This window comes from Mandrillus leucophaeus, unplaced genomic scaffold (assembly GCF_000951045.1).
Source record: "Mandrillus leucophaeus isolate KB7577 unplaced genomic scaffold, Mleu.le_1.0 Scaffold1651, whole genome shotgun sequence".
Taxonomy (NCBI): Eukaryota; Metazoa; Chordata; class Mammalia; order Primates; family Cercopithecidae; genus Mandrillus; species Mandrillus leucophaeus.
This window is the reverse complement of record NW_012101645.1, coordinates 66,877-82,999: the sequence shown is the minus strand read 5'-3', so window position 1 is coordinate 82,999 and position 16,123 is coordinate 66,877. Positions and strand designations below refer to the sequence as shown.

General features: G+C 39.3%; 2 protein-coding genes across 2 annotated transcripts in view; both read right to left on the bottom strand.

Annotated features, from left to right (window-relative positions):
- LOC105536912 (synaptojanin-2-binding protein) overlaps window positions 1–16,123 on the bottom strand; it is a 46,159-nt gene that overhangs the window by 11,204 nt on the left and 18,832 nt on the right. Inside the window, exon 2 of the mRNA XM_011976398.1 lies at window positions 6,290–6,426. Within this exon, the coding sequence (XP_011831788.1) occupies window positions 6,290–6,426 (137 nt within the window). The remainder of the gene's footprint in view (window positions 1–6,289; window positions 6,427–16,123) is intronic.
- The window catches only part of LOC105536911 (cytochrome c oxidase assembly protein COX16 homolog, mitochondrial), an 82,085-nt gene that overhangs the window by 47,159 nt on the left and 18,803 nt on the right, over window positions 1–16,123 (bottom strand). The gene's annotated exons all lie outside the window — the stretch shown is intronic.

Genomic DNA, 16,123 nt, shown 5'->3' with positions numbered 1-16,123 from the left:
ACTAAAAATACAAAATTAGCCGGGCGTGGTGGCGGGCACCTGTAGTCCAGCTACTCGGGAGGCTGAGGCAGGAGAATGGCGGGAACCCGGGAGGAGGAGCTTGCAGTGAGCTGAGATTGCGCCACTGCATTCTAGCCTGGGCAACAGAGGGAGACTCTGTCTCAAAAACAAAACAAAACAAAAAAACAGTTAATTTTTAAAAAGTGAAATTAGAAGAAAACAAAATATCAAAATTCATCACATATAGAAAAGTATTGTGTTAAACTTTTGCTTCAAATACACACACACACACACACACACTTAGTTGATGAATAGGAAATGTATGTTATTCCTGTTATGGGTCATAATTTAAAAGGTTTGAAAAACACTTGCCTACAGCAGTGGTTCTCAAACTTTACTGTGCACAGGTTCACCAGGGGATCTCTTAATGCAGAGTTTTATTCTGTAGGTCTGGGAAGGGCCCTGAGATTCTGCATTTCTCACAAGCTCCCAGGTGATGGCCAGACTGCTGGTCCTTGAACCTCACTTTTAGTACCAGGAGCTATTCAGCTGAGTAATCCCAGAATTAACTTGCTACTTCAGCTTCCTTAACTCATGACATAGTAAGGTTTATTGAACCTAAGATACAGCAGATTTGCAATGTGCTAGAAAATTTTGCTGACTCTGAAGGTTCAGAGAATGAGCATGGTGTTGTTCTAGTTAACTGATGAGGAAACAAAATTTTTTTACTTTAACTCTGGTTGTTAGCATGTTAAAATGTGTTTCCTGTTTCTTGCCTTATGAAATCAGCTGAGTTAAAATTAGTTTTCTTTGATTAAGAATTTTGAATTGCCTCAGGATAATCTGAAACAAGATCTCTGACTTGCAAATGTAGAGACATACAGAAAGAATGGGCTCAATTTAATAAGCAATAGATGTAAGAATATACTCTGGATATTGTAATTTTTTACTAAGATCCTGTAATTTTTTACTAAGATTTTTTGGTCTCTTTTTTCATCAATTTTTGAAGACACCATAAAAATAGATTATTTAGATCCAATCCAAAAAAATCAGTGTGTTATAATGGAGGGGTTAACTCACGGAACTAACTTATTAGATGCTTACTTTGGGCCAGGTACAGGACTAGGTGCTGGAGATAGAGATGATAAGGCAAAGACCCTTCCCTGGAGGCATTTTATTTAAAGAATGCTGCTGTATATTTCAACATCTCTGCAGCTGATTGGATGGGGGTTTCTGCTGGGTCTTTCTCACTGATTTCTAAGGTAAGGGCAGAGACCAGTGTTTCATTTTCTTTGTAACTTTCCATAGCACTTGGCACAGTGCTCTGAAGGCCATTAAGTACAATAGCTGATAAATGTTGATGACTAACCAACTCTTTCATTTACCAAATTAAAAACTGTACTTACACAGAATATGAAATGAAGCTGGCTAATGGTCAATCTGTGCCATTGTGTTACATAAGGGGTTTGTTCCGTGTTAAAATGGAACACTCAACTGTGTAGTATGACCAGATATGTCACCCTTAGCTTAATAAAAATGTCATGTTCACTGAGGAATGACTATTCTTCACCTCCCTTCATTTAGGCAGACACACAAGGAATGAGAAACTTAGTTTACTTTTCTAAAAATAAAAATAAAATTATCCCAGGTTCCACATTGGTTTATTATTGCAACCTATTCTAATAATAAACCATTCTCACCAGCATACACACACAAAATGAACTATGGGTGAGGAATTTCCAGCTTTCATCTCGACCTCATGTCTGTTCTTCCATTGGTAATAGCCATTTTTATTTCACGGTTTTCAGATGCAACATGGCCTTAAAATCATTTACCATCATTATTTAAGAAAATTTATTTTTCTTTCTTTAAGTTTAAATCATCTACAGTGATCATAAAAAATGAAATTTCACTTTTGATGAGAAAGAGGAAACTACATGATAAATCATGCAGTTATTTAATTTTAGAACTTGAAAACAAGATAATATGTGGGAATTACTTGGGGAGAATGAAAAGATCAAATTAATAGCTAATAATAACTCCAGGAAATTTACATGTCACATAACATTACTTCTATCGGCTATCTATAATAGATACATGCTAAGGAAGAGATACATTTTTAGCTTATCTAGCAAACATTACTAGGGGAAAAATGGGGCATATTTTACAACACGGAAAAATAACCCATGTGAGAATAGGAAAGTACATAAAAACTAAATGGGAATATAGACTAATACATAATTTAGCATCATTTTTACAGAGAACTTCAAAGCCGATAATAAATGAATACTTAAGTACATTTCACGGTTCTGGCTTCGAGGTTCACTTAAGGACAGAGAGGCATAGGATGTCACGGGTAAGTGATGCAATAGGCGGTTTCGTAGTATTTCTTAAGGAATGGGATCTAGAAAGAAGAATTTTGAAGCAAACTCTTGTAATTCTCACTTGTCAAGGGAGGGACCTGGTGGGAGGTGACTCGATCATGGGGGTCGTTTCCTTCATGCTGTTCTGGTGACAGTGAATTCTCATTAGATCTGGTTGTTCGATAAGTGTCTGGCACTCCCCCCTTCTCTCTCTCTCCTGCCACCTTGTGAAGAAGGTACTTGCTTCTCCTTCACCTTAAAAACATGATTTTAAGTTTTCTGAGGCCTCCCAGCCAAGTGGAACTGTGAGTCAATTAAACCTCTTTTCTTTATAAATTACCCAGTCTCACGTAGTATCTTTACAGCAGTGTGAAAACAGATGAATACACCCCCTATATGTCTTCTATCTCTGCCTCTCCTTCCCCTGGCTTTTCCCCTCTCTTCTTTTGCATGCCTTTTCCTTAAATGGCCAGAACATAAACATATCATTCCTTGTAACATATCTTTGTAATATTTAATATCTTGTATACATCTTTATATTTCTTATATTTTGGTAAAGCAAAATCCTCTTTGCTATAAATTTAGACATCTACTTTTCTCTTCATTGACATTTATCTTCCATCATTTATCAGCAGCCCCAACACTTTTTTAAAACTTGAGAGGCCTTTCAATAACTTATTTTCTCTGTAAGGAAATGGTCCACATAAGGTTCCTCATTTCAGCTTGTATCTAATACTTTTTTTTTACATTGAGGTTTATTTCCTTATTTCTGATTCTACCATTTATAGAAAGATGAATTTCAGTTTTTATCTTATTTTATTTTATTTTATTTATTTTGAGATACAGTCTCACTCTGTCGCCCAGGTTGGAGTGCACTGGCATGATCTCAGCTCACTGCAACCTCCGCCTCCCAGGTTCAAGCGATTCTCGTGCCTCAGCCTCCTGAGTAGCTGGGGGACTACAGGCGCATGCACCAAGGCATATGCCACCATGCCCAGCTAATTTTTCGTATTTATATATATTTTTAGTAGAGACGGGGTTTTGCCATGTTGGCCAGGCAGGTCTCGAACTCCTGGCCTCAAGTGATCCACCCCCGTTGGCCTCCCAAAGTGCTGGGATTACAGGCATGAGCCACTGTACCTGGCCTAATTTCAGTTTTTATATAAAACCATACATGCAATCTACTGTTAATTCACCACGTAACTTTGTCTTTAGGATAACTAACCCTAGCTCCTCATTTACCTTTTAGGAGGCAGTATAACACAGTGGTTAAAAACAAAGGCTACAAATTCAGACTCAAACAAAGTTTGAGTCCCTTGCTGCTTACTAGTTGTGTGACTTTGGGCAAATGGCTTGGGCACAATAATCATGCCCACCTCATAGGGTTACTATAATATTAAACAAAATAAATTTCAAGTTCTCAGCATGTTACCTAACATTTAGTGCTCAAATAGTTCTCACCATTCTCATTTTGCAATAATCTACCTTTAACCAAAGCTTTTAAAATAATATAGCTCTCTTCTTTCTCTTCTTAACTCCTATTCTTCATCCACAGAGCCCAGATTCCAGTGTTCTGAGGATAACGTAATTTATGTGTCAAAATATTAAGCTGCATAGATTCTAACTACATGCTACACCTTTATTTTAACAACCCACTCTCAGCATTTCCTTACAGTACCACTGCCAAGTTGATTCATATTGGATGAATGTCTTTCCCTGGGAGCTAAAGGAAATAATCTGCTTCTAAACTTTTCACTATCCTTTTGAGAAGACAGTATATTATCACTGTCTCCATCTCACAGATTAATAAATAGGGTCTAGGAGAAGCTTAACGGATGGAAGAGAGGCAAAACAGTCAATGAGAAGGACTGAAATACTGTGGTGCTTGATACTATATTTATATTATAGATCAGCGAGGACACATGCTTAGACATTCTTGAGCTAATTTAGGTGGCTCTAATAGCTACTTGTTCTGATTTTCTTTCTTTTTTGGGGACTAAGTGGAGTCACGGTCTTCCTGAAGAGGCATTCAGATCCATACTGCTGAGCCTGATCACTCAAATACTCAGATGCCAAATGAAGAGAAGATGGATGTTCTTTCTCTTTTCCTTTGTATCTCTGCCTTCAGGTACTACTACGAAATGGGCTGCATGGCAGAGAAGTGTTCAGTAAGCTGGCAACTAAGAAGAGCAAGAGATTTCACACGTATGACCTGTAATCACTAATCACCTGAACTGCATGAAAAGTGAAGTGAAATTCAAATGAAACTATATAGCAAAAAAAATTTAAGGGATGAAGCTAACTTATTATAGAGGTAGGTTCAAAATCATGTCTCTGAGACTAATACTTAATTCTGTCAATCAAGACTTCTCCTGTCTATACTTCATTCATTTATTTCAATCTTTTCCCAACCTGGCCATCCTGCCCTATTCAGTTCTAAAAGAAAACAGGGAATAGTTTTCTCCTCTTCAGACCGTGGGCTTATGGCCCATCTGGAGAAGACAGGAGCTTCTGCTTAGGAGCTTCTCCCATGAGAAGCCCTATCCTATTTCAATTTCCTTTTATTTAAGTCTAGCCCTTTGAAGCCAGCTCTCCCAAGAATATTCTGGATAATATCTCACACCCTCAGCATTTTTCCATTCTTTATACCAATCATCTGTACTGTTTCCATATGAGTAATAAGTTGGCCATTTTTCACTAGTCCTGAAAGTTAATAAAAAAAGAAATTCTACAGAATAATTATCTCCAATCTACACCTCCTTATCCCCCAGCAACTGATAGTATCATAGGATTACTGTGACCTATGGTAATGTGGAGAAATGAACAATAGGGCCAGAGTTATATTTTGCATTTTAATAGTTTTGACTGTAGGCTTGTTCTAGTTTATTTTAAGACCTGAGGTCTGTGGGCCCGTATTTATCAGCTAGCCTTTTTAGGTTTGCCTGAATTTCTTAACTTGTTCATTTCTTAAACATTATTAAACATTGCGCTATGATTCAACATGTTAAAAAAAGATCTTAGGCCAGGCCCGGTGGCTCACGCCTCTAATCCCAGCACTTTGGGAGGCCGAGGAGGGCGAATCATGAGGTCAGCAGTTCGAGACCAGCCTGGCCAACATGGTGAAACCCCATCTCTACTAAAAATACAAAAAATTAACTGGGCATAGTGGCAGGCACCTGTAGTCCCAGCTACTCAGGAGGCTGAGGCAGGAGAATCACTTGAACCCGGGAGGCAAAGGTTGCAGTGAGCCAAGATCATGACACTGCACTCCAGCCTGGGTGACAGAGCGAGACTCCATCTCAAAAAAAAAAAAAAGGATCTTGTCACTCCCCTTGAGGAAATTCTAGAAAAGAATAAGATTAATAATTTCCATGTAGTAAGTCTTGGTAGAGACATTAGCAGGATGAAATGGGAACACAGTGGGCAGATACCCAAATCAACTGCATTCCAAATTTTCATGTTAATAATGGGTGAAAAAGGGCTCTGAGTCTGAAAAGGACACTTAATTCCAACCTTCCTTCTTTCTGTTTTTTGAAGTTAAATCCAATTATAAGGGCTGACATTCCCCCAAAGGAAGATACACATTAGTGTTTTAATCAACAAAAGGAGGCGATGATGGATGAAAGACAAAATTTGTGGATTTTATATCTCTTTTCCCCATATGAGTCCCTCGCTGCTTCCTGCCTCGTGCTTTTTGAACAAGTAACTTCACATTCTGGGCTTCACATTCTCATTTATCAGGTGAGCATAATATTGCCCTCCATGCTCAATGATAGGGTTGGAAAGAATGACTGATCAGAGTTGTTCCCATTCAGCTCTACAATCTGTATATTTCCAGACCCAAATCTTTCCAAGGAAAGGGATAGGGGTAGGACCTAGGACTTAGGGAGCAAAGGACAGTGAAGAAGGCCGAAGCCCATTCTCACCGAAAGGATCTTATCACCCTCCTGGAGCCGCCCATCCAGGGCCGCAGCCCCATTTTCTTTGATGCGGCTGACGTAGATGCCACTGTCGTTGGAGACATACTGCTGATCTGTCCCACCGACGATGTTGAAGCCCAGCCCTGAGAAAATCATGGAGGAGTAAAAAGATGGGGGTGAAGAAGAAAGAAAGGGATTAGAGAAGATGAAGAGAAAGGGAGGAAAAGCCTACTGGGGAGGAAAGGCTGATGGAGAGGAGACGCTGGCGAGTCAGGCTGTGATGGAGCTGGTGAATGGTCATGAACAAGGTCAGCAGTATCAAGAGTATTGAGTTGCTCACTCAAATGAGGCACAACTGAAAATATAAACACAGTGATTCACCTGTTTTGTTGAATATATAAAGATATATATAGAACTTAAAGAGTAATGGTGATTACTCTAAGTTCTTTCTTTTTTTTCTTTTTCTTTTTTTTTTGAGACAGTCTTGCTAGGGGGCATAGTGGCGGGCGCCTGTAATCCCAGCTACTCGGGAGTTCATAACTCAGTTTCCCAGGCTGGTTATGAACTCCTGGCCTCAAGCAATCACTACTGCCTTGGCCTCCCAAAGTTCTAGGATTACAGGTGTGAGCCACCATGCCCAGCCTACATGTAAGTTCTTCTACTCACATTTAATTTTGATCCTGTTGATGGTATTCAGAGGACCTAATTCCTGACATTCCTGATATTACCACAGCAGGGTTAGTTGTGTTCATGAGAAGAAGCTATGCATTTTTACCAATTATCAAATGAACTGTTCCTAATTTAGTGTGAGAGATTCCTTAACCATACCTTCCCTTCCACACTTTCCTTCTGCCAAGCTTCTGGAGAATTTACGTATGATAGTGCTTTGGAAAAATCTCTTGAGAGTTTCTTTTTTTTTTTTTTTTCTATTTTGGTTGGTGGAGGCAGTGGTGTAGGTATTGGCAGAGAAACCTCAGAACCACAAAGGTAACTGCTGTTTCATGGTAGGACTAAATCACCAAATTTACCCTCCCTTCCTTTGCTACTTCAAGTACAACCATATATAGGTTGAGTATCCCTTATCCAAAATGCTTAGGACCAAATGTGTTTTGAATTTTGAATCTGGGGGATTTTGGAACATTTGAATTAAACTTACCAGGTGAACATCCCTAATCCAAAAATCTGAAATCTGAAATGCTTCAATGAGCATTTCCTTTGAACATCATGTTGGCCCTTAAAAAGTTTTGGAGTTGGTGCAGTGAGGCGAGATCGCGCCACTGCACTCCAGCATGGGTGATAGAGCAAGACTCCATCTCAAAAAAAAAAAAAAAAAAGTTTTAGAGTTGGAAGCATTTCAGACTTCAGATTTTTGGATTTGGGCTACTCAATCTATATTTGGGTATAGTAATTGACAAGTTTTATTCACTGTAGAAAAAACTGACTACTCATTGATTAGCAACTCCCCAGTTCCTCTTCCCTAAGTCCTTGGAAACCACCATTCTAATATTTGTTTTTATGAGTTTGACTATTTTAAACACATATAATTTTAGTTATGCAAGATGAATCAAGTTCTAGAGATCTGCTGTACAACATTGGCCTATAGATAATACTATATTGTACACTGAAAAATCTGTTCGGAGTAGATCTCACGTTAAGTGTTCCTACCACAGTAAAATAAAATATTTAAAAAAAGAAAAAAGAGAAGGAAAGAAAACTGAGTATCAAAGTGCTATTTCCATGGACCAACAACTAAGTGCTAGAAAGGATTTCACTGTACAGAAACCATTGTTATGAAGGGATTTTACCTATGCTTAAAAAAAAAAAGGAAAAAGGAACTTCCCTAGGGTTCTTAATGTCAGCTACTGGTAGAATTCAGGGCCATAGTGTAAGAGAAAGGAGATAGTTTGGAAACAAGAACCAAAAATCTGGTGGTGCAATTGGAAGGAATAACCATAATCACCAGCCTACACTGGTCACAATAGAAAAGATACTTAAAGAGACATACGCGGGGCCGGGAGGGGGCGGGGCGGTGGCTCACGTCTGTAATCCCAGCTGAGGAAAGCGGATCGCAACGAGACCATCCTGGCTAACACGGTGAAACCCTGTCTCTACTAAAAATACAAAAAATTAGCTGGGCATGGTGGCAGGTGCCTGTAGTCCCAGCCACTCGGGAGGCTGAGGCAGGAGAATGGCATGAACCTGGGAGGCGGAGCTTGCAGTGAGCAGAGATCGCACCACTGCACTCCAGCCTGGGCAACAGAGCAAGATTCCGTCTCAAAAACAAAAATAAAAAGAGACATATGTGGGCTTTCTGAAAGTTCTTCCCATTGGTGAGTGAAAAGCTTACACCTCAAGCTCACAGTATTAACATAAGCACTAGCAAATGAATCTGTGATTTAAAGAAAAACATGACCAAACAAAGACACAACAGGAAACATTTAATTTAAAAAGCATACCTTAGCCAGGCACGGTGGCTCACACCTATAATCCCAGCACTTTGGAAGGCCAAGGTGGGTGGATCACTTGAGCTCAGGAATTTGAGACCAGCCTGGGCAACGTGGTGAAACCCCATCTCTACCAAAAATACAAAAAATTAGACAGGCGTGGTGGCACACGACCAACCTTAGGAGGCTGAGGTGGGAGGATTGCTTGAGCCTGGGAGGCAGAGATTGCAGTGAGCCAAGATTGTGTCACTGCACTCCAGCCAGGGTGACAGAGTGAGACCTCATCTCAAAAATAAAATAAAATAAATAAAAAGCATACGTTGTGCATAAAATCTCTGCAGCTACAGAATAAAAAGAATTTATTCTCTAAAATAATAAAATAAAAAGATACATCATAGAAAGTGCTACTTCTGGAGTTTGTGACCTGGCTGGGCAACACAGCAAGACTCTGTTTCTCTAAATAAATTAAATAAGAAAGTGCTACTTCTGGAAGATGCTATTTTAACTTCCTTGAAGGGCTGGGTATTAAAAATAGTAGCTTAACTTACTAAATGATTTTCTTGGAGCACAGCACTCTCAATTTGTATCATAGAGGTGGGAAGTATTGGAGAAGGTACAGAAATTTGAGATAAAGTGAAAAAGTAGATGGAACAAGATTATCGAAGGTTTTGAAACGACTTAAAAACTGTGACAGCTTTGAACAAGTGGGCCAAGGCCAACCCACCTCTCCCAAGCTAGAACAAACTGTGTAGAGAAAATCTATGAAATCCAACATCCTCATCAAACACTACAGGTGCCTCTGGTGATCTTGGGAACAGGAAACAAATGTTAAGCAGCTGAATGCAATATAGTAGTTAGCAAGAGAAAGGACTTTGCTACTGGTTATTCAAAGTTAACTGCATAAGAAAAGGAAGAGTAGAAGAAATTTTACTGAGATTTACCATAAACAAACAAGAACCTCTACTACACACCCCATGGAAGTCATATTATATAGGTACATTTTTAACCCGTCGCTACTTCTGTTGTAAATGAACCAAACTATTTAACATGAGAACTCCTGGACTGACCTGAAGCCCTTTGTTCAGCCAGAATATTTACAGAACTGGGTTTATCTATAAGCCAAAGCACTGCTGCAATAAAAGAGTTACCACAGCATTGAGGAGTGGCATGACCAACTGAACTTAGGCCATACAGATACCTACATAATCCCCAGTTCACTTGCTCAGTAAAAATTACTGATTGAATCTCATGTGTCAGATGTTGTGTTATCAATTGAGGAAGACATAAAGTAAAACTGCACACTCCCTGCTTTGATCACAAACTGGAGTTTCTCTTTTTTCCTGTCCCTTTAAGATACTGCAGAAGCAAATCATCATTCACTATGTGTTAGGCATTATGTTATGTTCTGAGGAAGACATAAAGCTAACCTGGACAGTTCCTACTTTAACCACAAACCAAAATTTATCCTTTTCCCTGTCCCTTTTAGATATTGTAGAAGCAAATCAAAGTCAGAAGACTTGATTCTAAGTTTATAACTTACTAGATATGTGGACTGAAGCAAGTCAGTTTACCTCTGATCCTCAGCTTCCTTTTCTATAAAATGGGAGTTATAAATTCTGCCCTCTCTACCTCAATGGGTAAGTGTTAGGGGCCAATAACATAAAATATGAAAAAAATTCTTCATAAACTACATAGTAGTTGCTCTATTGGGATAAGGCGCTAGGAGTAGTTGTCCATAAATTAGTGGCTGCTAAAGCTCCAAACTAGATAGTCTGACAAAGAAAGGATGAATAAATATACAGTACAAATGCAGAATCTCCAAAAAAATGACATTTTAAAATTCCACCCATCTATAAACAGGAACTCAAACTTATTAAGTATGTCTATGACATGTGACCTAGAAATCCCCCTTAAGAGCAAGTGTGATGCCTAAAATCTTCAGCAATCATCCAGCATATGGACCAACCAATTGAAACAGATGCCAGTTGGAAACCACCAGAAAGGGAAAGGCTATTCAGTATGTATCTTGCTAATTATTGGCTATGTCCCAGAAAAATCTTGCACAAGTAGGGTGACCACCTATCCCAAAAGCAATTGCCATAAAAGCCAAAATTGACAAATGGGATCAATTAAATTAAAGAGCTTCTGCTCAGCAAAAGAAACTACTATCAGAGTGAACAGGCAACCTACAGAATGGGAGAACATTTTTGCAATCTATCCATCTGATAAGGGCTAATATCCAGAATCTACAACGAAAAAACAACCCCATCAAAAAGTGGGCAAAGGATATGAACAGACACTTCTCAAAAGAAGACATTTATGTGGCCAACAAACATATGAAGAAAAGCTCATCATCACTGGTCATTAGAGAAATGCAAATCAAAAGAGACGCCATCTCATGCCAATTGGAATGGCGATCATTAAAAAGTCTGGAAACAACGGATGCTGGTGAGGATGTGGACAAATGGGAATGCTTTTACACTGTTGGTGGGAGTGTAAATTAGTTCAACCACTATGGAAGACAGTGTGGAGATTCCTCAAGGATCTAGAAGCAGAAATACCATTTGACCCAGCAATCCCATTACTGGGTATATACCCAAAGAATTATAAATCATTCTACTATAAACACACAGGCACACGTATGTTTACTGCAGCACTGTTTACAATAACAAAGACTTGGAACCAACCCAAATGCCCATCAATGATAGACTGGATAAAGGAAATTGGCACATACATCATGGAATACTATGCAGCCATAAAAAAGAATGAGTTCATGTCCTTTGCAGGGATACAAATGAAGCTGGCAACCATCATCCTCAGCAAACTAACACAGAAACAGAAAACCAAACACCGCATGTTCTCACTCATAAGTGGGAGCTGAAGAATGAGAACACATGGACACAGGGAGGGAAACATCACACACCAGGGCCTGTCGTGGGGGTGGGGGGTAAGGTGAGGGAGAGCATTAGGACAAATACCTAATGCATGCAGAGCTTAAAACCTAGATAATGGGTTGATAGTGCAGGAAACCACCACGGCACATGTATACCTATGTAACAAATCTGCACGTTCTGCACACGTATCATGGAACTTAAAGTAAAATTAAAAAAAAAAAAAGATTTGAAACCAAAGGGAAAAAAAAAGATCCTTAATAATATATTCTTAGTTTTTCATTAACTCACAGGAAAAGTCTGACCACCCATGAGACAGAAACCTATTACAGCTATTTACAAGGTAACCAGGCTTGTAAAAATATAAAAATGTAAAAAATAAATATAAGAAACATGGAGTTTTAAAATGTAATGTTAATATTCATAGCACAACACCTCCCTATAAATAAAAACATATACACAAACATTACCTATTTACAAATATGCATGCATATTTAAAGAAATATAAAGACACATTAGAGTATGAGGAGAAAGATACATGATAGGGTTTAGGTATGAAGGGTAAAAAAAGAACCTGAGAGAAACATACTGATGATAACAGTGTATTTTGGAGCTAAAGGGTATAATTAATTCAGCTCTTAGGCATTTAAGGTCCAAAAGGAGTTGAGGGGAAAAGGAGGAAGTAAAAAGACTGGGATTCAACTTTTTAAGTGAATGAATGAAGAGCTTAGTGAGCTCTGGTTATAATGTGCCAACACATTTTAAAATATGCCAAGATTAAAATGGGTTGCTGGGTGTCTAATTTAGATGAGCAGTCTAAATGCAAAATAGTAAAGGTAGCATAAGAATGACACCACTATAGGATTAAGAGAGAAAGAAAGTGTACCTAATAGAAGAGCCTTGGAAAGTTAAACAAGAAATACCTTCTTTTGAACCCCTGACTATAGGTCTGGACCCTGAATCTGTCTAAAAGAGCAATGGCAGATGCAACAGCTAATGTTTACCTAGACCTTATTATGTACCAAATAATATGCTATGTACTTTATATACATTATCTCATTTAATCTTCTTGACAAACACAAGTACTCATTTTTTCAAAGAATTTAAAAGGTGAGGCACGGACAGATTAAGCAACTTTACAAAAACGTCACACAGCTCTTTGCAAAGCCAAGACTTAAGTCAGGCTGTGTGATTCCAAAGCATGAATTTTTAGCCATTTTGCTACAATACATCTTTGCAGAAAACATAAACTGCTTTAAGAAAAAAAAAATGTTCTAAGCATTGCTGGCTATCTTAGGAGCTAACTGGTCTCCGGTTGGCTCCGAATAAGCAATGCTGGGATAATGGTTGTAGAACAGTCCCCAAGGGTAATATATTATAGAGGAAGAATTCACCACTATAGAGTTCTGTAACTGTTGTCAAGGTTCCTATTATTTACCTTCAGACCAGAAAAGGAAAAGCCCTTCATTTCATTCAGATTCTTATCTACAAAATCTAAAAGTTATAAAGTAAATGACCAGTGTTAACCTGTTATTCTAGAAATAACAATTCTGGACATAATTAAAATGAAACAAAATAGTTCATTAACACCAAAGATTATAGCCATTTGTTGAGTTATGAAGACTAGATTAACAAACACTCTATTTTCCCCTTTCTTTCCCAAGATCAATCTCACTAATTTTCTCCCAGACATCAATCAAACTCCATGGGATACACAACCCCCCTGTCTGTCTTTATCTATATCATGGTAAAATAAACAACATAAAATTTAACATTTTACCCATTTTTAAATGCATAATTCAGTGGCATTAAGTACCTTCACAATGTTGTACAATCATCACCACCACCTATATCTGGAACTTCTTCAAATAAAAACTCTATACCCACTAAAAAAGAGCTCCTTACTCTCCCCTCTCCCAACCCCTGAAAACATCTGTTATACTTTCTGTCTATATTAATTTGTGTATTCTAGTTATCCCATATAAGCAGAATCACACAATATTTGTTACTCTGTGTCTGGTTTATTTTGCTCAGCATAATGTCTTCAAGGTTCATTCACATTGTAGCACATTTCAGAAGCATTTACATACCACAGTTTATTTACCTATTCATCTGTCAGTGGATGTTTGTGCTGTTTCCACATTTTGGCTGCTATGAACATTGGTGTACAAATATCTGTTTTGAGTTCCTTCCTGCAATTCTTTTTTTTTTTTTTTTTTCAGACGGAGTATCGCTCTGTCGCCCAGGCTGGAGTGCAGTGGCACGATCTCTGCTCACTGCAAGCTCCGCCTCCTGGGTTCACGCCATTCTCCTGCCTCAGCCTCCGGAGTAGCTGGGACTACAGGTGCCCGCTACTATGCCTAATTTTTGGTATTTTTAGCAGAGAAGGGGTTTTACCGTGTTAGCCAGGATGGTCTCAATCTCCTGACCTCATGATCCGCCCGCCTCGGCCTCCCAAAGTGCTGGGATTACAGGCGTGAGCTACCGCGCCCGGCCCCTTCCTGCAATTCTTTTGGGTATATACCTAGCAGTAGAATTGCAAAATCACATGGTAATTATATATTTAATAATCTGAGGAGGTGATAAACTGTTTTCCACAGTGGCTGCACTATTTTACATCCTCATAAGCAATGCCCAGCTACCCCAATGATATGTGTGTATGTATGTGTATATGTACACGTGTATATATACATACATATATACATATGTGTATATATACACAGACATATATAAATATATATAAATATATATGTATATAAAATAGTCATCCTAATGGGTATGAAGTGGTAACCAATTGTGGTTTTGATTTGCATTTCCCTAATAGCTAGTGATGTTAAATATTTTTTTCATGTGCTTATTGGTCATTGGCCATTTGTATTACCTTCTTTGGAGAAATGCCTTCTCAGGTCCTTTGCTCATTTTTGAATTTGGTTGTTTTCTGTTACTAAGCTGTAAAAGTTCTTTACATATGCTGGATATTAACTTCTTAGCAAATATATAATTGGCAAATACCATCTCCCATTCTGTGGGCTATCTTTAACTCTCCTCATAGTGTCCTTTGAAACACAACATTTTTTACTTTTAATGAAGCCCGGTTTATCTTTTGCTGTGTTGCCTGTGCTTTTGGTATCACATCCAAGAAATCATAGCCAAATCGAAAGTATTGAAGCTTTTTCCATTCTCCTAAGAGTTGTATGGTTTTAGTTCTTACATTTAGGTATTTAATAAATTTCTAGTTAAATTTTGTACATTATGTTAAGGCAAAAATCCATCTTTCACATACTTCTGCATGTGAATATACAGTTTTGCAAACACCATATGTTAAAAACGTGCACTCTGCTGTTATCTGGTAATGTGATATATATATATATATATATGCCTGTTAGATCTAATTTGTTTATGGTGTTGTTCAAATCCTCTCGTTCCTTATTGATTTTCTGTTGGTTGTCCTACCCATTACTGAAAATGAGGATACTGAGGTTTAACTATTATTATAAAATGGTCTACTTCTCCAGATCAATTTTTCAACATTTGCTTGATACATTTTGGCACTCTGTTGTCTTGTTACAGGAACTTTGGGGTGTCGCTTTTCTGGCAGGAGACCTCTGTGTGGCTGCCGCAGCAGGATGGGCAGTTCCAGGTGCCGGCTCTCTGCAAGGCTACAGCTGGACCAGGCATAGCACGAGCAGCTTCTACAGCTGGCATTGGGGAACACGATGGCATCTGGAAGCCTGGAGATGCCAGGAACTGTAGGGTCCCAAGGAGAAAGTCACAGCCCTGGCTCAGGGAGCTTCCAGGTCTCGGATCCATGAAGGGTTGCAGTTTTTCTCTCCTTCTCTTCACCCACAATGTGGCAAGCAAGGGGCATGTCTCAGCCCTGATTGTGTTACAGCTCTTTTAGCCTCACCATTCGATGGATCCTGAGTTCTTGTCCAGCAACCAGGAAGAATGAGATACACAGACAAGAGGAGTGTCAGCAAGACAAAGAGGCGCTTTACTGAGTGACAGAAGAGCTCAGAGGGGACCCACAGGGGGCAGCTCCTTTCAGCATCCAGAGTGTCCTGATGAGTGTTTGGCTCCTAGCTCTTCTCTGCTATGGAGGTTATCCCAATGAGTGTTCAACTCTCAGCAGAGAGGGTAGCTCCTCTCTGTAGGCAGGTCATCTCAACAAGTACTCAGTTAGCAGAGAGGGTAGCTCCTCTTTGGAGCTGGTCATCCCATCATCTTCTCTGCTGTGGCTGAACCTGGGGCATTTATGGGCCTCAGAGCAGAAATGTGTGCCGATTGGTCCATGGGCAGCCATGGAAAGCCCATAAAAGGCACCACAAGTACCCATTCCAGTCTGCAGGACTGGCAGCCCAGCCCCCAGCCTTCAGGCCCACCTTGGCCTGAAGGTGGGGCCTCACCAGGGACCAATACCCTTCCACCCAGGAGACTGTCTGCCTCCTGCTGCCATCCATGGTGATCAGGCTGCTTGTGCCAAGGGGCACCTGCAGGCCAGTGCC